This window comes from Euleptes europaea, chromosome 14 (assembly GCF_029931775.1).
Source record: "Euleptes europaea isolate rEulEur1 chromosome 14, rEulEur1.hap1, whole genome shotgun sequence".
Lineage (NCBI taxonomy): Eukaryota > Metazoa > Chordata > Lepidosauria > Squamata > Sphaerodactylidae > Euleptes > Euleptes europaea.
This window is the reverse complement of record NC_079325.1, coordinates 27,147,415-27,170,145: the sequence shown is the minus strand read 5'-3', so window position 1 is coordinate 27,170,145 and position 22,731 is coordinate 27,147,415. Positions and strand designations below refer to the sequence as shown.

The following is a 22,731-nucleotide window of genomic DNA, read 5'->3' as shown; positions in this document are numbered from 1 at the left end:
GCACTGACAGCACCCAAATTAGATTCCCCCCCCCCCGCCCCGGTTGTAGTTTGGGATCTGGTACCTGTGTGGCCCATTTAGCCTGGCACAGAAAAGGGCAGCACGCGCACATTCACCGTTTTATGGTGCTTTAAAGACTAAGATCGTGGGAAAGCTTTCGGGAGGCTCGAGCCCACTTCATCCGAGGCAGGAGGGTTCATACTTCACGCATAGGTCATCCTTCTGGCTTCGGATGAAGTGGGCTAGTGAGTCACGGAAGTTTCTGCCACGGAGATTTTTGGGGGGGTTTTTTGGTCTTTAGAATACCCGGGAATTGTTTTTTGCAACAAGACAGTAAAAGGGTTACTGTCTGCAGAGTGCTCCAGAGATTGGTGCACTTTCCATTCAAAGAAAGGCTTTTTAAGGTTAGAACAAAGAGGAATAAAGCAGAGGAGGAGGAGAGAGATGAAAGAGCTCTGTAAAAGTGCATGTGGAATGGGAGAACAATTTTTTTGAAATTTGCATAGTACTAGAATTTGGGGGTGAGAGCCAGCGTGGTGTAGTGGTTAAGGAGTCAGACTAGGACAGGGGTCTCAAAACTGCGGCTCTAGAGCCGCATGCGGCTCTTTGGCCCGCTGAGTGCGGCTCTCCGAACTTGGTTCGGAGCCCCTGCTCTTGCGCCCGCTCGTGCTGGCAGCCGGGCTGCGGAGCCGGCGCGCCTGAGAGAGAGCAAGAGAGCGGGCGCACTGTCTCTCTCCCCCCCCCCCGCCATGGAGAATGGCTGGGTCCCCCTTTACCTTGCCCTCAATGGTTGGGAGGCTAAAGCCTCCCCTCCCCTCTAGCCGCATGATTGCTGGGCGGGCGGCTCGGCGGTTCCTGCCCCCCCGCCTATCAGCTGTTGGACGGGGCGGGCTTCTTTTGGTAGACCTGGCCTCCAGCTGAGTCCCATTGGGAGGCCATGTCTACCCACTGGCTTTCTTGGCAGTAGACCTGGACTCCGAGGAGGGGAAAAAGTCCCCCTTCAGAGGCCAGGTCTACCCATTGGCTTCTAAGGGCCTCCGGAGGCCAGGTCTACTGCCAAGAAAGCCAATGGGTAGACCTGGCCTCCCAATGGGACTCAGCCGAAGGCCAGGTCTACCAATAGGCTTTTATGGCGGTAGACCAGGCCTCCAGACGAGGACTACGGACTGGGAGGGGGAAATTGCAGGGACTTACAATTTAATTTTTATCAATAAATAAGATCACTATTAAGTATGATATCAAGTTTTATTCAGTGTACCTATAGTTTAATTAAGACTTAACTTTAATTAAAGTTTATTAAGTTAGTAAACAGTGTACCTACCTATATAGTTTAAGTTTAAGGAATTTGGCTCTCAAAAGAAATCTCAATCGTTGTATTGTTGATATTTGGCTCTTTTGACTAATGAGTTTGCCGACCCCTGGACTAGGACCATTCTCACTCTGCCACGGAAACTTGCTGAGTGATCTTGGGCCAGCCACACATTCTCAGCCCCCTGACCCTGGCTAGTATTTGGATGGGAGACCTCCAAGGAATTCCAGGGTTGTGATGCAGAGGCAGGCAATGGCAAACCACCTCCGAACATCTCTTGCCTTGAAAACCCTACGGGGTTGCCATAAGTCAACTGTGACTTAATGGTAAAAAGGGGGGAGGAGAATTTGGGGTCACTAAGTGAAACTGATGAACAGTAGATTCAGGACAGGCAAAGGGAATTATATTGCCCTATGGTGCATATTTTAGCTTATGGAATTCGCTGCCACAAGATGTGCATGGACAGTAGCAGAAATAGCTTTTAAAGGGAATTTAGAAAATGCATCTATCCACAGTCTCCAGGTTCTGAGGTAGTCTGCTGCTATGTATTGGTTGCTATGAGGACCTAAAGTGGGGGAGAGGGGGATTAGTTGCTTTGCAGAGGAAGGCAGTGGCAAACCACCTCTGCTTCTCACTTGCCTTGAAAGTTCCTTGCTGGAGTTGCCATAAGTCAGCTGTGACTTGATGGCACTTTACAAACACATACAAATGGAATATCTGCTCTTCAGCATAGCTTAAGCATATTCTTTTTTTCTTTGACCATTCTGTTTTACTTGGACAGATAATCCAAGATGTCAGAAGGGAGTTCAGGCAATGATCCTGGGAACCCTGGCTGCAGCCGGCCTACACTGTCAGCTGCACGAGGGTTAATAGGAAGGAAGACTACTGCCCCAATTACCCCTGGTCGCCTGCCTTCCATCCGCTCCCGAGATCTTACCCTTGGTGGAGTGAAAAAGGTGAGTGTCTGGCTGTATTCAGATCTTATAGTAGATCTTAGGTTATAAACCACAGTTTGGTTAAACCCTAGATGTCTGAGTACGGACTACTGAACTGTGGTTTGTGGGTGCTAAACTGGGATGCCAAATCACAGTTTGTACCTTGTTTGTTAATTGTGGTTAACTAGTTTCTCATTAAGCCAAGGTTGTTCAGTAATGGTTAACTAGTTTCTCATTATGCCAAGGTTGTTCAGTAGCACCTCCCCAGCCTCTTGTATATATAATCTGATCCATAAAGCAGCAGAAAAATCTAGCTTCTCCTACTATCAGTGTTATTTTTGTAGGATGCGCCCATCTTTTGCCTTCTCTCCTTCCCCCCTCCCTCCTAGTGATGACTTACCAAAATTTATATCCCGCCTCTGCCCTTATATAGCTGCCAAGAGGAAATTTAAAAGGCAGTAGTTCAAAAGATCGTTTAATCACGTGTTCTCCAGTATGTCAACATACATGATAGAAATTATTCCACACAAAATACCTTTTCAATCAAAAGCTGTTTCCAGCCTACCTACTACCAAATTGTTCCTATTCTCTTATAAAAACCTTTATACCCCCAGGGTGAGTGACGTGCCCCATGATCACAAGTTTCTCCCCAAATGTTTATTTTAAAACAAGGTTAGAAAATGTGATGAGAAGAGAGAAGGTGATGGTAAGAGTTGTTAAAAAGAACTTAAATTGATTTTAAAAGTAGGAATGCACTGAAGTTGCTAGGCAAAAAGGTGGCTTAGTTGAGAATGGCCTGAAGATCTCTGAGGGCTTTTGAGCTGGCTAAGCCTTTCCTGTCTTTTCCCGTTCCTATTACACTGTTAGACTGTTTGGGTGGGGGGTTTTTTTGTTTTGTTTTTTGCATTGCTCTCAAACTCTGTAATCTGCCTTGAGTCTCAAAAAGAAAGGCAGACAATAAATGCAATAAATAAAAAATTATTGCGGCCAACCAATAGCAAGTGGGAAACCTAGTCTGGTGAAGTGTCAGGCAGAGCTTCAGATCTCCACTGCCGTGGACCTCACTGGAAGAGTGTCTCTCTCTCTCTCTCAGCCTGACCTACTTTGCAGGGTTGTTATGGGGATAAAATGAGGGGAGCTTTGCATGCCACACTGAACTCCTTGGAGGAAGGGTGGGATAAAAATGGATAGGAAGGAAGGGAGGGATGCTTTGTCAGTGGCTTCATCAGATCTTGAAATAGCATCCAAAGAAAGAAGGTTAGCAGCAGACTGGATGCAGATTGTAAACAAACTGGTCTGTTATATATGGCTGGTATTTCAGGTAACTAACTCGAGTTTGTGCAAAAAAAAGTTGTGATGTAAACAAAGCATGGTTTATTGTGACATCTGAATAAAACCCCTGTCTTTTAATGATAAGGGTTTTTCTCTCTCATTAGGATGCAGTTATAAGAAGAGCTAAATAGTCCTCTTGTCTGATCTGGAAGTTTTCATGTTGATGAGTGATCAGGATTGACAGCTGGAATGCTTGATTCCAACTCATGGCTCAGGCTTCCCTTGTGGCCTTGGGCAAGTTCTTGATTGCTGATGTTTTGTTTCCTCGTCTAGAAAGTGGGAGTAATACTTTATCCACCTACTTCAGCAGTGTTTTAATTAGACTTTAAATAATATGCAAGCTTCTGCTCATGGTTATCTTATCTTTCTGATTTCCGGAAGCCGGGAAGAAGCGTAAACTGATGTGTGGATCATTTTGTACCTTTTTTACACTTCCTCTGGTTCTTCAGATACCAGACAATGTCAAAGCTTGATTTCTTGTCTTAGCCACCAGTATCATTATAGATCTCATTCCAACCTTGGTCCCAGGGTGCAGAACAAGTAACACACACAATAGGGCCATATGTGGATAGGAGAGATGTTTCTGCAGGAAGGGAAGGAGAGAAACTGTGTAGATTTCCAGGAAGAGGGAAGGAAGGATGGGAGGGGAAGTAGATTACCATGGTGGGGGACAGAAAAGGGTCAGTAGGCTAGTGGTTGGGAGAGAAGGAAGTAGGGAAAGGGGAGAGGCTACATAGTCTGGCAGAGGAAGCAAAGAAGAAAAGCAGAGCTAATATAGGGAGGGGGACTAGGCCTGCAAATCCTTGTGGGTCCCCTACATCTAATATCATAGTTGTTGTGTATCTAAAAAGTTTGATAGCTAATTGTTATAACTGATGGCTTAGCTTGGTGCTAAAGGAATTAAATTGGAAGGAATCCTGGGCTTATTTGGATGTGATGGCAAAATATGGTTTGCCAAACATCAAATGTAACTAATTAGCTCGTGGGGAACAAGAGGTTCTAAGTTGTTCACATATTTCCAAACCATATATGTGAATGTCTGACACCAGCCTTTTGTCATAATCCTTGTATTGTTGCTTCAGATAAAATTTACATGTATGCGTGCTGCTTAACACCTAAGCTGTTCTATCATATTTACAATATCAGATGCTGGAAGTGCAGTTTTCTTAACATAGATCATCCTTTATACTGATGAGTGTTTTACAGACCGATGAGTGTTTTACAGGCTCTGATTTAGGGAACCCTGGGGCTCCTCAGTTACAACTGCAGGAGAATATTGGTGTGCTCTAGAGTGCACACTTAGTTCATGCAGGGGCTACTTAACACCTAAGTTGTTCAATCATATTTACAGTATCAGATGCTGGAAGTGCAATTTTCTTAACTTAGATCGCGATTTATACTGATGAGTGTTTTACAGATTGATGTCTGTTTTACAGGCTCTGATTTAGGGAACCCTGGGGCTCCTCAGGTACAAGTGCAGGGAAATATTGGTGTGCTCTAGAATGCACACTTAGTTCATGCAGAGAGATTGTGAGGCCCAATGGAACTGGCCCATTAAAGCCCTGCATTAGTTGAGTGTTTGCTCTACATGATGTTCTGGTATGCAAAATGTAGATCAAGCGATGTGGAAATTGTACCTTGTAAGTAGAAAATTGTAAAACCCCAACGTTAAAGCACTTTGGGGGAGTAGGGGGGAAAGTACTCCTTGATTCTGGAAGTTTACTGATGTTGTCTGAAAAGTGCTTAGTTCTTTCGGATGTTCTAGAGTTAGTAATGAATAGCAATGAGTACCTGGACAATGGTTAAAGCTGCTTCCAGATAAACATAATTTGATCATTCTTCTTAAACATAGCTGTTGTAGAAAGTTTGTAAGGTGATTGAAGTGGGTAAACTAATCTATTTGGGATGAGTCCACGAAGCTGTACCCTAACCTACATGGGCCAGGCTGACCTGATCTTGTCAGACCTCAGAAGCTAAGCAGGGTCAGCCCTGGTTAGTGTTTGGATGGGAGACCACCAAGGAAGCCCAGGGTTGGTACGCAGAGGCAGGCAATGGCAAACCACCTCTGAACGTCTCCTGCCTTGAAAACTCTACAGGGTCTCCATAAGCTAGCTGTGACTTGACGGCACTTTCCACCACCATCATGAAGCTGCCTTCTGCTGAACCAGCCCGTTAGTCTATCAAGGTCACTGTTGTTCACTCTGATGGGCAGTGGCTGTCCAGGGTACCATGTTGAAATCTTTCACATCCCACTACTACTTGGTTTTTTTTACTGGAGAACCTAAACCTGGGACCTTTTGCATGCAGAGCAGATCCTCTGCCACTGAACTTTCATCCCTCCTCCAGAAAGCCACCAAGTCCTTTACACTCATTGCCATATAAATTACTTTAACTAGTTATGCAAGGATTCCACCCCTTCCTGATTTACTGATAGCTTTCATATGAGATGCAACTGATTTTGTTGGATACTAAGATGTTTTTTGAGATTTACCAGTTTGAAGACAATGAAATGGCTGTGTGTCAACTAATGGCTGTGTGTCAACTAATGGCAACTGGAAGGGTTGCAGTGCTCTTTAGTCATTTCATTGGCAATGAGTATGAAGTACTTGGTGGCTTTTAAGTTGTACATGTAATCAGTGTGTACATGTCTGAAAGGTAGCCAGACTGGTTTCTGATGAAGCTTCAGTTGCCAGGAATACAACTTGAGCTGTGATAAAGCAAGGACAGGATACCAAACATGGCTGGAACAATCCCAGGGACTTGATATCCAGGAATCTAATATTTGAAAGATTTTTTCCTATGCCAATACATATGAATACATGATATGAGTATAATATAATATGAATACATAAGACATTCTTCATTGCCTACATAGAAATGTGGCAGGAAGCTGGTTATCTTAAAGTTCATAAGGGCCATTTCTTTGCTCCATTGCACCACACAGGTGCCTGTATATACTGCTTTTTAAAAATATCCACACCAAGGGGACCCAAATTCTTTGCCCAAATGGATTCTGTAATCTGTCCACATTTTGCAAATTAAACAAATGTGCTTAGTTTGCAAAGTATCTTTCATAAGAAAAATTGAAATATTTGCAGTTCTTAGTCTTAGTATTTTTACCAACATAAAGTGTGTAAGGTAGCGTATGACGTTGTACTATTTGGCATAATTGTGAAATCTAAAATATAAGTTAGTATACATTCAGTTGAACTGATTCCTCTTTCTTTCATTTTCTTTTTTTCCCTATAGAAAACCTTTGCTCCCAATATAATTAGCAGGAAGATCAAAGAAGAGTAAGTAGCCTCTTTATTCTATTTCTGTGGAGTCTGACTGGGCAAATGAAATGCCTGAATAGGTTATAAGTCTGATGATGGGGCGGGAATTATTTATTCAGGAATTAATCAGTGCTAGAAGAACAGGTCTTACAGGCCATGTGGTGGGATGGGATCTAGTAATGCTGCTGGCCCATGTGGAAATGATTTCACCTCCCCTCTGTCATTGCTGTGCTAGCTTACTATGTGCAGGGAAATCTTTTGACTAAGCAACAGTCAAATGTATAATCCTGTACCTGTAGTATGAGGGGTACTCTCCAAGAAGGGCTATGTGACACACTATTTCTACGTATATGAATTAGGGCACATGAAGCTGCAGATGGAAGAGTGCTGGGAATTTTCTGAATGTATAAAGACCCATTTTAAGTAGCCAAAGTAATTTTTGACTTTGCTGTTGCTCGATTTGGTCTGCTTTTTCTTAGGCCAAAAGAGGATGTTTCCATCAAGAAAGAGAAGAAGGAACGTGATCGGGACCGGCAGAGAGATGGTCATGGACGAGGACGAGGGAGGCCAGAGGTCATCCAGTCTCACTCCATTTTTGAACAAGGACCAGCTGAAATGATGAAGAAGAAAGGTATGTGGAAAAGTTGTGTGGACGAGTCAAATTGTGGCCTGGCATTTAGGAGCAATCCTGGCTTCAATTCCTTGCTCATCTGTTGACTTGCTGGGATGGTATTGGCTAAGTTTTATTTATTTACTTACTTATAGGCCACTTTTCTAGATTGGACTCAAGGCAGATAACAAAATTTGGTGATGCAGTAGGACATAGATAAACATTGTAATGACTAGAATACAAAAATAGAAAATAATGCAATAAAAACAGTATAAGGCATGACATAAGAAATGCAGGTTAAAGAAATGAGGAAACAATGCAGTAAAAACAAAACATACAATAAACAGTGCCGTAAACCACAGCCCTTGCCCCTTTGTAAAAACATCCTTCGTCTTTACGATTTCATTTTACTACAGCCAGATTCCCTTTATAAAAATGCCCCCCTGGACAATTCTGGTTTACATATTCTGCAGAGCCCCAACAAGAGAGTGATCAGATTCAGGCAGCTGCTGGTCTTATCCATTTGCAGGGTGATACCTTTAGCAGACTTTGTTCAGATGACAGCAGCTGTCACAGTGTAATGGATTAGCGGTGGTCCGTTAGATATGTGGGTCCTAGGCCATGGAGGGATTGGAGGTGATGGTCAGTACCTCGACTTAAACCCAGGAAGTAATTGGTAACCAATGGAGTTGTTGCCTCTCGGTTTATGTTTCTGATATGTGAAATAGGAGTACTAATGGCCTACCTTACAGAATTGTTAACAAGGTCGTGTAAATTGTTGTGCCTGCGTGAATCAGACCTCCTCTTCTTCACCCCGTCAGCTACACTGCGCACCTGCTCACCCTGCCTGCCAACATGCCTTCCACTTTTGTCTGTTTACCATTACGGCTGGCTTACAGTGTTGCATTGTTCCCCAAAGGTTGCTCAACAACAAAAAGGAGAAACCAAATATACTGTTTTATACTCTGCGTTTAGGAGAAGGGAATGCTGCTGATCCTGGAACAGCTGTGGCTGGCTTGCCTGCGTCTGCAGCAGTGACTCTCATAAATGAGATCACACATAGCTAATCAGATAACCACTTAGCAGACGGATTGACATTATGTAATGTCAGGTAATGCTGTGATGTCTTTGCACTTCAGGAAGTCAGACCACATGCCAATCAAACATTTATTCAGCTATAAGTCATAACAGTCTTGTTAAACAAAGCACAGATTCTGCTTTAGATCATATATGGGTTATTTCGTACAGTGCCTAGAGATTACAGGTGCTTGTTCTCTCTCTCTCTCTCTCTCTCTCTCTCTCTCTCTCTCTCTCTCTGTGTATAATGGTAAGCAGAAAAGTATATGTATTAGAATGAATTTAAGGTCTTTGAGTGTATTAGAAAGCTGAACAACCATGAATTCAGGGTTTGTAAAGCTAACCAATTCGAGAAAGAGGAAAAATATTGGTCCTTTAGCCTGGTTAGAGAAGAACCAATCAGACAGCATGGAGAACATAACAATGCTATTAGCCCCTTTAGCAAACTTTGATAGGAGCCAATCACAAGTAAGATTTTTCAATTCCCCCTTCAAAGTATAAGTAGAACTAGCTTAGTCAACAAGAGGACACAGAGGAAGAGCTCTAAAGGACTTCATAAAACAGGGACAGAGCTGAAATCTAGAAACCTGCAGCTGAGAATTCCCTCAGGAGGTAGAAAAAGCCTGAGAGCTGTAGAGCAGGGAGAGCTAAATAGCTGTGGAGAGAGTTAGTCCCAACAGCCTGACAACAGCCAATCTCAAGGCAGTCCATGAAGGGAGCTGTGACATTGAAGTCCTGGGAAGAGGAGATCCCCCCATCAGAATGCTGGCAGAAAACGCCTCAGATTGAATTAATACAGAATAAGAACAAAGACAGTTCTCTTGCACCCAGTTCTGTATTTTTCTATTCCTATCAAGTTGGTATTAAATATTAAAGAATACCAATATTAAAGTTTGATTGGATCTGAAGAGAAATGAGTTGTTCTTTTGCTTGAGAAGCAAGTGGCTAAGGCCTAACTACGCTAGCCAACCCTGAGTAACCTGACAGTGCTTTATAAATAATAGTGAGAACAATTCAAGAAAATCATGTATAGCCCATAAAAATCCAACACTATTGCGTCAATTCACCAAATCGCCCTGACAGTTGACACATTAATCAAAGTAGCCAATTAAACAAAATACTGCACAGCAGATATCGAATGATATTACAGTACAAGACATCACCAGAGGGCCGAGCATTTAACCCTGTTGATGAAAAAAAGGGTCAAAAATATTTTGGGAAAGGCAACTGATTATTTCCTGAAATAGTGGAACAGTTTGCAGGGAAAAGCAAAAACTAAATTTATCTTGTACTGGGCATCTGATGACGTGAGCTCTGACTCATGAAAGCTGATGCTGGAATAAATTTTGTTAGGCTTTAAGGTGCCACTGGACACCTGTTTTGTTTTGCGCACCACACTGTATCTTTCTTTTAACCCCTCCCCATGCTTGCTTCTTCTGTCTCTGCTTGCACGGCTGTGGCTGTAGCCACACATTAAGGGCACTAGGTTAACTTCATTTGAAATGACAGTGACTCAGTATGCAAACTGGCATAACATCCAGATTGCAAGATGTCATAGTCCCACTGTATACCACATCGGTCAGGCTGCACCTGCAGTACCGTGTGCAGTTCTGGAGGCCTCATTTCAAAAGATATGGACAGAATGGAATGGGTGCAGAGGACAGCAACGAGGATGATGAAGGGCCCGGAGACCAAGCATTACGAGGAAGGGCTGAGGAACTTTGGAATGTTCAGTATGGAGAAGAGGAAGTTGAAGGGGGAACAACATGATTGCTCTCTTTAAGTATCTGAAAGGTTGTCACTTAGGGGAGGGGAGGGAGCTGATCCTGTTGGCAGCAGAGGATAGGACTCACAATAATGGGTATAAATTACAGGTGGAAAGGTATCAGCTGGACATTATGAATTTTTTTTTGACAGAGTAGTTTTCGATCCCAACGGAAGTTGGTTTCAGGTAGCCGGCTCAAGGTTGACTCAGCCTTCCATCCTTCCGAGGTCGGTGAAATGAGTACCCAGCTTGCTGGGGGTAAAGGGAAGATGACTGGGGAAGGCACTGGCAAACCACCCTGCAAACAAAGTCTGCCTTGGAAACGTCGGGATGTGACGTCATCCCATGGGTCAGGAATGACCCGGTGCTTGCACAGGGGACCTTTACCTTAGTTCAGCAGTGGAATTGGCTGCCTAGGGAGGTGGTGAGCTCCCCCTCTCTGGCAGTCTTCAAGCAGTGGCTGGATGAACATTTGTTAGGGTTGCTCTAGGCTGATCCTGAATTTGAGCAGGGGGGTTGGACTAAATGGCCTGTGTGGCCCCTTTCAGCTCTGTGATTCTAAACTGCTCTTGACTGTGGAGTCCAAGGTAGGTTATAGAAATGGAGTTACCTCTTGCTATTAGAGATGCACTCTTCTCAAACACTGTGCAATTCTCCATTTCCGCACAGGTACCTGGGATAAGACTGTGGACATGTCTGATTTTGGCCCATCCCACATCATCAATATAAAGAAGGAGAAGAGGGAGACAGATGAGGAGACAAAGCAGATCCTGCGCATGTTGGAGAAGGATGATGTGAGTTTGAGACTGGCAGTGATTGAAACAACTCTTACTGTTTAACTTGGAGTCCCAAAAAGGCAACATTCATTGCCTTGGCACCAAAACCCTCCCATCTTTCTCTCTTTCTGTGGGAGGCAGGGTTGCCTTCATTTTTGAGGCCTGCACGTGCAGCTGCCTTATACTGAATCAGACCATTTTCATCAAAGTAAGTATTGTCTACTCTGGCAGGCAACAGCTCTCCGGGGACTCTTTAACATCTCCTATTATCTGCTCCTTTTAATTGGAGATTCCAGGTACTGCACACAAAACAGATGCTCTACCACCGAGTCACAGCTTCTCTCCTACAATGTTGGAATCACTGTTAATTTCCCCCTCCCCAATCCAGTTCCTTTCTTCCAGTATAATAGGGTTGCTCTTACTTGTAACTGTTGTTCATTGAGTGATCTTCTGTGCAGGTACACATTGGAACTGCGTGTGCGCAGGCCAGCCGCAGAAAAGCTTTCTAGTAGACTAGGAGCACCCCCCAGGGCACTTTCCAGGGCTGTTTTGGCCTTTGAGCACCAAGCATCAGGTAGCTTGCTACCATCCGATTTGCATGACTCACCCAGGCCTACTGCTTGATACTGTTCAACAGCAGCCCTCCCATGAAATCCAGTGTAGTGTAGTTGTGAATTTGGGCCAGTCACACGTTCTTAGCCTATCCTACCTCAAAGGGTTGTTGTGAGGATAAAATAAAGGAAAATGATGTGAGCTGCTTTGGGTCCCAATTGTGAAGAAAGGCATGGTATGATGAAGTCAACTAGTATCAGTATAGCCAAAGATGAAAAGCAGATAAAAGGTAGGTTGGCAAGTTGGTGGAAAGGAGAGAAGGAAATGGATAGGTGATAATATGAGGGCTGCCAGGAGGAGGGAAAAAGAGTGTGTGGAGGGGAATACAGGCAAAAGCAAGGTGAGTGCCCCCCCCCCGCAGGTCATTGAGGGTTCCCCGCTGTTCAGCTGGGCCTGGTGGCTGCCATGGTACAACTGGACGATAGTTTTCCCAGGTAGAGGCTTCCAGGACAAGGGAAGGAGGGAAAGCTGAAGACAGATAAAGATAGGTTGGTTGGTGAATGGGAAAGAGAGAAGGAAAAAGGGGAGAGGCTATGGGGGCTGCCAGGGAAGGGAAAGAGGAAATAGTGTGTGTGTGTGGGGGTTGAATCACATGTCCCCAGCAAGTCCTTGTGGAGCCCCAATTGTTATTACATAATTTTGTTATGATTCTAAAAATAAAAGCAACAGGAATAGCTCTCCATTCCCCCCAAAAAATTAGTCCCTTTCTCTTTCTCCTCCCTGTGCCACCAGTTCCTTGATGACCCAGGCTTAAAAAATGACATCCGGAACAAGCCTGTTCAGCTGCCCCTGGCCCATTCCGGCTGGCTTTTCAAGGAGGAGGGTGATGATCAAGAGGATGTGAAGCCTTTGAGCTCCAGCACCAAGGAGGAGATGATGGAAGTGGACATGCCGGCAGTGAGAGGCAGGTGGTTCAAATTAGCCACGGGAAACGATTTATAGGGCTGCCCTCTGGGGATTGCATCACTGGGTGTAACTGTTGCAGCCTTATTGCAAAGAGCTGCCTCTCCAGTGGAGCATCCAGCATGCCCAGGCATCTCTGAGAGGCCACGAAATGATCTTACAAATGCCCATCCTTCCTACGAACCAAGTCCCTCTGCTGCTGTTAGAGGTGCTTTCAAAGGTTTACGGAGAATGCGTTCCACGGGTAGAAACCTCCCTCTGGCCAAGATCCGCTTTAAGCACATCCTAGGGACACCATGTGATTTTTATTTTTACTTTTTATTTAGACAGCAGACCTCTGAGCAGAATAAGCTGCTTCTGAAATGCTGTCAGAGCTAAATTTAGATGCATCATAATATTCATGATGTAATTGCTTTTTTAAAAAAATGGCAGGAAAAGCTGGTGAGGGGAGTTTGGATTGGAGCACCAATGCAGGAGAAGGTGTTCAACCCTTCCCCCATGCTTTTCTTGGTCAGACCCCCCCCCCCACATTATTTGTACACTTCAAGTTGCCATACTGAGTTAGATCATTGGTCTGTCAAGGTCAATATTGTCTACTCTAAGTGGAAGCTGCTCTCTTAAGGTCTTGGCTAGGGCGTCTTTTGCATCATCTTTTTTAGCTGGAGATGACACACTGAACTTGGGACCAACTGCATGCAAAAAAGATACATAGCATGGCTCCACCCACAAGGAAAATACAGGAATATTCCCTTCCCTGGGGCCAAGCAGTAGCTGAGCGTTGTTGGCAGGGATTTTAAATCATGAAAAACTACAAAAGGCAAGAGAAGACTAAAAAGAAAAACTCTTCCCCTGAGCTTCTTTTGCCATTTAAAAAATTGTAGGGAATCCTGATGAAGCTGCTTTCCATGCAGTTTTTGGTGGGGAGAAGACTACCTCTAAGAAACACAACCTCAGAGCCCCACTTCCAACGCACATAGCAAACTGCTGGATTTTGGATTCCAGTGGCAACATCCATGATGTAAGAGCAGTTGCTTGGATGATCTAAGCAGACTAGTATTTGAACACTCAAATCATACTGCTGTGTTGCAGGGTTCACTTCTTGTGGACAACCTAATCTCATGCTGCCAGGCACCATGACCCCAAGATGTCTGTGACTATCCACGACCCAAAGTCCCCAAGCAAGTTTCTATGGCAGAGTGGGGATTCAACTAGTGTCCCAGATCCTAGTCTGACATTCTAACGAACAACACCACACTGACTCTGAAACCAACACGGACAGGGGGCTGTTGCTCCATGCTCTGCTTGTAGGCTTCCCCAGAAACATTTGGCTGGTCGCTACTAGGAAAAGGAAGCTGGACTAGAAAGGATCCTTGGTCTGATTCAGCATGATTCCTGTATTTTAGCCTAGCTAAGCTGTTTTGCATCTGTGTTAAGGAGCGGTCTTGCTGTGTTTGGTGTACACAGGATTTGCCTATTTTAAAAAACCGAAGACATCTCTTCTCCCTGCAGCATCTTTGATGGGGTGCTTCCTGCTTATTCCTCATAGCACGCTATAACCAAAGGATGCTTCTGTTCCCACTCATAACACAGTGTAATGGTTGAGAGTGTGAGCTGGAAGCCTGTGGTCCCAGCTCAGCTATAAATTCTCACGACTTCAGCTAAAGTCGCCGTCTGTCAGGATGGTTCTGAGCAGGGAGGTTGACCTTGTGTGACTTTTGGGTCCTTCCAGGTCTGTGATCCTGACTGTGCCTCTCATTCTAGTGAAAGAAGAGCCCCACGATGAAGAAGAGCCCCTGCCCACTCACAAACCGTCTCTTGCAAAGGCACCCCCTCCCTTCCCCCAGGACATGTCTGTGGCAGAGCTGCTGCAGAAGTTGAGTTTCTGCAAGGAAGATGAGTTGCTGTTCTTGCAGCTGCCGGATACGTTGCCAGGGCAGCCACCCACCCAGGATAGCAAACCCATCAAGACTGAGGTGCAAAACGAGGACGGGCAGATGGTGATGATAAAGCAAGAGAAGAGCCAGGTACGTGACTAGAGGAGGAGATGTAGTCCAGGTGGAGGAAGTAGTACCATAGAACTGGATGGACTTCCGCTGGTTATGTCACTCTTGCCCCCAGGGCAAGCAGAATAAATTATGCAAAATAACAAGTCACACAAATTTAACTTATCCTGGTCTCAGGATTCCATCTATATTACTTGGGTTCAGGATTTTGATATATTAAGCACAGAGTACAAATCACACTGATGACAGGTCAGTAAAGGCACATGAAATCTAGATGTTGTTTTCATTTCTAGGCTCAGAGGGAAAAAGGCTCAGAGGGACAAAATCTTCAAGATGGGTGTTTCCTTTTCCTCTTAGCTCGGGAGGCAGGAATTAAATATTTAAATTTTTCCTTGGCTTCTGAGGGTAAACGCCCCCTATAGCCAGTTCTATTTCCTGCCTTGATCGGGAGAGTAGCCTTTCTCAGCACTCACCTACAAGGAATAGAAATCTCGGGCCTTACTTACTATTCTTGTCAGTTTAAAATGGTTGAGAATGAAAGTCCTCTTTCTAACAGCTATAACATCAGCACACAGAATTTCAGAGATAGGGGCACTATAACCAAAACAGGGAAAACCCATGTCAAGGGCGTCAATCAGCCGCACCATTTCCTCATGTATAAAGACGGCTTATAAGGAAAGCAAACTACCAATACCAGGGGGCATAACTGCCCATTCGGTTAGAAGCATGGCCACCTCAACAGCCTTTGTTAGACAGGCCCCTTTAGAGGAAATTTGCAGGGCGGCCACATGGTCGTCCGTGTCTACCTTTGTAAGACACTACAAATTAAACCTTTACTCGTCCACAGACGCCGCATTCGGCAGATGAGTACTGCAAAGCATATTAAAGGACGTCTAACCCTCCCGGGGCGGGGACTGCTCTGGTATGTCCCATCTTGAAGATGCCCTTTGTCCCTCTGAGCCGAGAAAGAGCCTTGGCTACTTACCGTGAAGACTTCTTCTGCTCAGAGGGACGAAGGGCATCTTGCCCTCCCAGACGTCCATCACAAGTTGTATCTGGTTTAACAGTTGATTACAGTCAAAGTTGTCTACTTAAGACTTGCAGTTCATAAACAGATTAGTTTTTTCTTCTACTTACTAACAAAGACCAGAGGGATACTGGTTAAAGTTCAATGACATATATTCTGTTTGTTAACAATTTTTTCCACTAATCTTATAAGGCTTGGAAAGTTTTAAGCTGGCTATAGGGGGCGTTTACCCTCAGAAGCCAAGGAAAAAATTAAATATTTAATTCCTGCCTCCCGAGCTAAGAGGAAAAGGAAACACCCATCTTGAAGATGCCCTTCATCCCTCTGAGCAGAAGAAGCCTTCACTGTAAGTAGCCAAGGCTCTTTCTTCCCTGTTTTGGAAGCCAAAGGCCAGGCCCTGCAAAATATAGGAGCTGTTTGTAACCTGCCCCACCCCCTTTCTGTCTTTTCAGGAAGCCAAGGAGGCTGAGAACATCTGCACCCTGGGGGACCTATCAGAAGGGCAGGTGGGGAAGCTGCTGATCCGCAAGTCAGGGAAGGTGCAACTAGTGCTGGGCAGGGTGACCCTTGATGTGACTATGGGGACCCCATGCTCCTTTCTTCAGGTACAGCTGGCTCAGAAAACATCTCTGTTGTACTGCCCTAATCAAAACAGTGGGTGACTTCCCTTCAGAGTACTTGGTCTCTACCAATGGGTGATGAACAACAGCAGAGATCGGTTATCTCCTTCCCCTGCTTAAGGGCTTCCTGGAAGCATCTTATGCACTCAGTGTGGGCTGCCTAACTTGAAGCAGGACTTGGTCTAGTCCTGGTTCTGTGCTATGGGCAGTTTAAAGTCCATTTCACCCATTAAAGTTTTAGGTGTGCTTCTGAAAATGTGAATTGCGACTTTGATAAATGAATGTTTGCAAATGCTTGTCTTGGACAGGTGCATAGCCAGCCAGAATTAGATGCAGCTCTTGGTCAAGTGTAAACTGGATGCCAAATCTGGATTTGCTGGCTATGTAATATGTGAAATAATCTCAAGACATCCTTCAGTGTCTCCTAGGAGATAGCTTGAATTAGAGTTCACTGAGCATGGTACAAAGTGGTTGTATAGAGCAAATTATGAAGGGGGTGTGGGTGTATAAAATACCCTTCATTCATCTGATGATATGGGCTCTAATCTTGCACCATGATGTATCTGTTAGTCTTCAGCGTATCATAAGAGTCTTTGTTCTTGTTGGAATAGATTCACACCAGCTACGCTTTTGTAATCTGCCATCAAAATACATATAAGTAGCGGATGGAGAATAATTGGGCCTTCCCAACTCAAGTTATATCCTTGGGCAATACCACAGCTTACAAATTTGTAATGGACAATGTCATAACTAACAAAATGCATGTGTGTCTATACCCCTGTTACACAATAGTCTGTATAACCTGCATTTCTCTATCTGTAATATGAAACAAGTTTTGAGTTTTTCAAACCCCATTCCAAACAGGAGCCCCCAAGCACTTCAAAAGATCTGTCCTGCGTGCTTGCCCAGTGGATCTCTATTGAGGATCCTAAATTACTCCTAGAGAGGTCACAATAGAAAGGTTGAGGTTTTCCTAAGGAAAAGGATAAAAATCTTCATGTGCCTGTTTCCATGTGTCCCATCATGATGTGTAAGATTAGCAGAGAAGCACCCTTATCACCGCTGTTTCTGCAGTTAGACTCAGGGGATCTCCACAAGTAGAATTTGTTTTCTCTTGGTGGTTTACTAGAGTCCTAGTAGGACCACCTCTGCAGGAAAAAAATATCCTTAGTCCAACCATAGGTGTGTGTTCACAGCATTACAGATGTTTTGGTTCTAACAACTTTTTCTCTTGGTCTTGGAAGGAGCTGGTGTCAGTGGGCATTGGAGACAATAGGAGTGGTGAGATGATCGTCCTGGGCCATGTGAAGCACAAGCTGGTCTGTGCCCCAGACTTTGAGTCCTTGCTGGAACACAGGCATCGATAAAGAACAGGCCATGGCAAAGGCTTCTGGCCCTTCCTGAGGGTTCTTATGGACAGCAGTGTCTTTGGCTGCCCAGAAGTGCCGCCTTGAGCTGATGGATGAAGACTTTCCTAGAGAAGTCCAGCCATGTTGCAGTGAACAGGAACAGCATGACATTTTATTGTGTTTGGGCACTGACAGCTGCAAAGCCTCCTGTGGGTGACACTCCTTAAGGGCAGTGGAAACCAAGGGCTGGTGCAGACCTAGCAGCTCTGGTTAGTAGGATCATTATCTACATGGTACAAGACTTGACATTAGCATGAGCAATCCCAAGAGCAAAAACCAGTGGGAGGGGATTTGAAAAATACAACCTGGAACTGAGGTTGGCTGCTTGGTAGCTGTTTAATGCAGATTAAGGAGGAGACAGTTGCCCCCATCTTGTATAAGCCCTTGGGATGAAGCCTATTCCCTGGGCTTTTTCTAATGAGTCCTTGCCGCCGCACACTGTTGCTGGAGCGAAGGAAGATGAAAGGTGGGTGGGTGGATGTATTCTCAAGAAGCAGCAACTATGCGGTCCTCCAAGACATTCTCCTTTTGTACTCCCTAAGCCTAGAAGCTTGAGTCAGATCAGAAATTTGCATTGCAAAATTTGTTCCTACAGCTTTTCTCCTCTTTTGAGCATCCAAAAACCTTTGTGCTTCTCTAAAAAGAAAATCTGCTTTCCAGGCCTTGGGACTTTTGCAGTGCCCACATAATGTGCGGCCACAACTGTGCCAGGTTTCCTTGGACATATTATCAGATGAAACAAAGGTAGACCAGAGAGGGAGGAGTCGCCTTGCTTTTGCTCCCACCTGTCTGAAATCACCAGCACCTGCCATCCATCCTCGATGGTGGGAATGACTACACTTGTCTAGCCTTATTTTCCCTATTTTTGCCCCAGTGTCCAGGCATTGCACATGCAAAATAGATTCTCTCTTCCAACACCTGGGAGGGGTGGGTGGAGTGCATACAGGAAGTTGTGCTAAAATAAATTTATCACGAATCATCTCTTCAAGATGGAAAATTATGCTTAGCAACAGCCTTGCTCTTCTGTTTTAGCCCAGGTTGTTTTTTTTTAATCATTGGGCTTGATGACAGCAAAGTTGTGGTTCATTGGCTGCTGATGGTGCCCAGGAAAAGAAGATAGGCAGTGGTGCCACATGCTGAGGATTTGGGGATATTGCAGAGCAACCACTGAGAGCTATAGGTAATTTTTGGGATATTTTTTTTAATCCTGAGGGATTTTGGAGAAATCAGATGAAACAACTGAGTACGTGACTAAATGTGGGCATGTCTTAAAGTCAGTTCCTGATTTAAGCACTGTAATTACACATGGGCAGTCTTACCAAGCAAGGCAAGATGCTGGAATATCCATAACCAAACTCCCCAACATGTTTTTTAATTACTAAATAGCGCCATCAAGTGTCCTCCTTTGGATCTGGGTGCAAAGAGGGTTTCCTTCTTCTCCCCTGTGCCATTTTTCTGACCTCAGTTGAGATCTGTCTTGGATCTGCTGTTTGTCCCCTTGAGGCAAGCATAAGGCAACCTGTGTGTTTCCTCCAGCAAGTGTGTGTGATGGGGGGAGGTCTGTTAGGGAAAGGTTCAAGCCACTACTCTGTCGTGCAATGGTTCCCATCTGATGGGCTGCTAGTAGAAGTTTAAAAATGTGTGAACTCTCTTCATGGGGTTACTTTGACCATTGTAAGATTGGCCTGTGGTTGCTGCAGTGCAGTGGTAAAGTTGTTAGACTCCGCCTGGTGTCAATAAAAGTACTCTGAATGCAATGCAAATATTTAAACTCTGCTGTGTTTCTAAGCATTCTCTAGTTTCTGATGTTTGTGGTCAGGGATGAAGCTTGATTGAAAGCCATAACTCCGCAGCCAGCCACTGCAGATTCCTCACAAAAGTTCTAAGCATAGTGCACATTTCACCATTTATGCAAGTATTAGCTGATTGTTGGAAAATATAGCTCATGCCTTAAAATCTATAGTGATAACAGCATACTTGAAACTGTGCAACCTGTACTGACTTGGAACTTAATTATAGTTGGAAAGTCATGGAATAGTCAAGGACAGGGTGAATAAATGTGTAGTAGTTGAGGCCCAAAGGACAAAGAGCCATGAAGAGCAAAGAATGCCCTGGTGGTCTTTGAAAGCCCCAATCAGTGCCTTCAGCAGTCATTTCTGGGACATTCTTTTCTTGACACCTTCAGAATTAGAAACATATTAACCACGTGTGTTTAGCACTGAAAACCTCTTTGCTGATCTTTACTTGCAGGTAAGAACCTGAGTCAAAATTAGAATTTTGGAACAGGCCATTAAGTCAAATAGCATAAGTTATTTCTGCTTTCTTCACATCATGGATAATTTTATAAACCTCCTATCATACCTCTCCTTCCCTGATTTCCTCCCTAAACTGAGGTGTCCCAATCACTTTAGAGAATGAACTGCAACTTTGCCCTTTTCTGCACCTTTTTCAGCTCTACATGCTTTCCAAGATGGGATAACAAAAACAAGCCAGAGGGGTGATGTAGCAAGCAGAATCGGGAAAATGTCTTACTAGTTACCCGTGGTGGGAAAACAGATTAGAGCTATATGGGGCAGGGTACTACGAAAGCTGGGCAGAAGAAAAAGCAGAAATCGAGGCTGCAGCAAACTAGAGCTTTGTAAGATGCAGAAGTGGAGAAGGTACAAAAGGGAACATGGCTTTGGGAAGGAAACTGAGGCATGTAAGTAATGGTGGATGGATTATGGAGGATCTGAGCAGCAGTTGTACGGGGGTTTCGTCCTGAGAAGGAATAAGGGAAGAAGGGAAATAAAAATAGTTGTGTCCCCCCCACACACACACATTATACCTGGTTCCTCTGTTCTTTGCAGTTGAGAGACGAGAGAATAACTTAAAGAATATTTATTAATGGGTCAAACCGAACTTGGCACCGTCTGCTGTCACTACACTTCTAAACTGTCACCTGCATGACCAGAACGCTTCGTCTGATGGTGGCAACTGATTTTATTTCAGACGATCAGTTAGTTCAAGGGCATTTCAGGCACCCCAGTTCTTCTGTAGTGTTTGAATAGCCAGTTTGCAATGTGTTTCATTCTGGACTGGCATCAGCAGTATGGACTGATTCAATACTGGCTCACACTTTATGAAATGGAAGGTACTGAATGCACCCCATGTGCTTCTCTCAATGTGGCTACTTCCTGGTTTCACCAGCACCCCACTTCTTCCAAGTGTGGATGGTTCTGCTTATGTAGAAGTTGTGTCTGTAGTAGTAACAAATGGCAAAGTGAAAGGAGGGGTGCAATGCTTCAGATAAAATTTTTGAATGGGTGTTATCTGAGCTAATTAAGTTGGGTTTATTGCTTGGTCCTTCATAGAGAAACTTCTCCCACTGAGTCATTTGTTACTGTGGCCAAATAGTTGAAGGACGTTCTTTAGAACATGCATGATGTTGTCTTGATTCTATGTCTGCTGCTTTAGTGCTAGACATTTTGAGGAAGGCCTGGTATGGCCCACCTATATCCCACCATTTCACAGAATATCCACAGGGACTTTAGCTGTCCTTCCAGCAGTCGTCACTAGTGACTTAGGTTCTTCTGTTTGACCAAAACTCCAGATGGGGAAGGTACAGAAGGGAAAGTGTCCCATTTGGAAGACGTGCTGGAAGTCACTCATTGTGCATGTTTGTTTGCGCAAGTTGTGATGTAATGGGCCATCTCAAAAGCCTTCATGTTTAATGTTCCTCCCTGTATACCCTTCTGGCCTATCAGGATTAGGCACACAGGATTGACCAGGACTACAGTGATGGCACGGGTACAGGTGTCTCCATTGTCCCGATAAAGCTTGGTCCGGAGATCCATACTGTGTTGATGGGCATCTGTATAGAGATTGTCACGTATGACCAAACACTTGAGGCCACCAAGGGTCAACCCTTGGGTAAGCAGGTTTTCTCTGTTTCTACCAAGAAGAGCTTGGATCTCTGGCTTGGTCAGTTTAGCCAAGATGCCACCTTGGTGGGCAGCTAAGAATTGCTGTTGAGCTATCGATAGAACTGCTGCATCCCAGCACAACCCATCTTTCATCAAGCAGTTGATATGTTCCTGCCAGACAGTCATCTGGTGATCAAGAAGGCTTTGCAGTTAAGTCCACCCTGCAGCCTGTTCAGAAGACGAGGAAGGAGAGACCTTCTCCTTTGAGCTTCCCTGTGGATGTAAGGGTAGGCTAATGTTACACTGTTATAATCTCCAGTTTGGATGTACACAAACAGGATCTGTGAAATGAGCTTTTTTGTCCATCACACAATATGCTTTTGCCTCAAAATAATTATTGTTAATAGGAGGTAAAAATATCAATGCTTGCTAGTAAATGCATTTCTTTCCAATGCTGATAACTAATCCCAAGGATAGCTCAAAATGGAGGCTTCTAGATTCCAAAATCCTTCAGTAGTCTCAATAACTCACCTGGTAGCTACTTCTGGGTGTGAAAGCTTGGCATCTTTTCATGGACTTCACCTTAGAAACCTGCTAGAACTTTGGCAGCAGTGAGATCCTTACTGTCTGTGATGTCATAAAAAGAATCTGAGCAGACCAAGTCAGTCCTTTGTGTGCGCTGGGGTAGTCTTCCGAGGGTCTTTATCTGAACTCATATTTCATACAGACAACCTGTTTACCATCCATCAGTGTCTGAAGTGTGATAAAATTCTTCCCAGTTGGCAGGGTCATACATGCTTACCTCAATGAAGTATGGTAACTTGCCACAATATAGTGGTCTTTATCGAACCAGTGCATGTCTCAGTAATTTCAGTCTTTCAAGCTATTGTAAATTGACTAAACTGTTGTTTTTTACATTTTATAAATGGTCCGATTTTGTGTGTTTCAAACAAAAGGAAGAATCCAGAGCAGAAAGCACTGAAGCCTACCATTAGCCTTGTCTTGTTTTGAAGTGAGAGACTGCACTGACAGAAAGTTACAGGTTTTTCCACTTCTATATTTAAACATTTTGAATGCTTTATTTATAATATCGTACTGCTTAAAGACAAAACTATAGAAGGAGTGGTCTACTTTTTCTGTAGCTTCTCAAAACAAGAGCACTGAGAAACACAA

General features: G+C 44.3%; 1 protein-coding gene across 1 annotated transcript; it reads left to right on the top strand.

Annotated features, from left to right (window-relative positions):
* Positions 1–2,088: 2,088 nt before the first annotated feature.
* POLR3D (RNA polymerase III subunit D) lies at positions 2,089–17,727 on the top strand. The gene is made up of 8 exons (XM_056860921.1): positions 2,089–2,265; positions 6,826–6,869; positions 7,331–7,482; positions 10,973–11,097; positions 12,424–12,595; positions 14,356–14,618; positions 16,077–16,229; positions 17,489–17,727. The coding sequence occupies exons 1-8, from the start codon at positions 2,101–2,103 to the stop codon at positions 17,609–17,611; spliced, it is 1,197 nt and encodes a 398-aa protein (XP_056716899.1). The 5' UTR covers positions 2,089–2,100; the 3' UTR covers positions 17,612–17,727.
* The last annotated feature ends 5,004 nt before the right edge of the window (positions 17,728–22,731 follow it).

Bases quoted from the DNA above. Each gene is read 5' to 3' on its own strand.
- POLR3D (XM_056860921.1), top strand. From the start codon at position 2,101: ATGTCAGAAGGGAGTTCAGGCAATGATCCTGGGAACCCTGGCTGCAGC. The intron at 12,596-14,355 runs GCAGGTGGTTCA...CTCTCATTCTAG, and splicing joins GGACATGCCGGCAGTGAGAG to TGAAAGAAGAGCCCCACGAT. The intron at 14,619-16,076 runs GTACGTGACTAG...CTGTCTTTTCAG, and splicing joins TAAAGCAAGAGAAGAGCCAG to GAAGCCAAGGAGGCTGAGAA.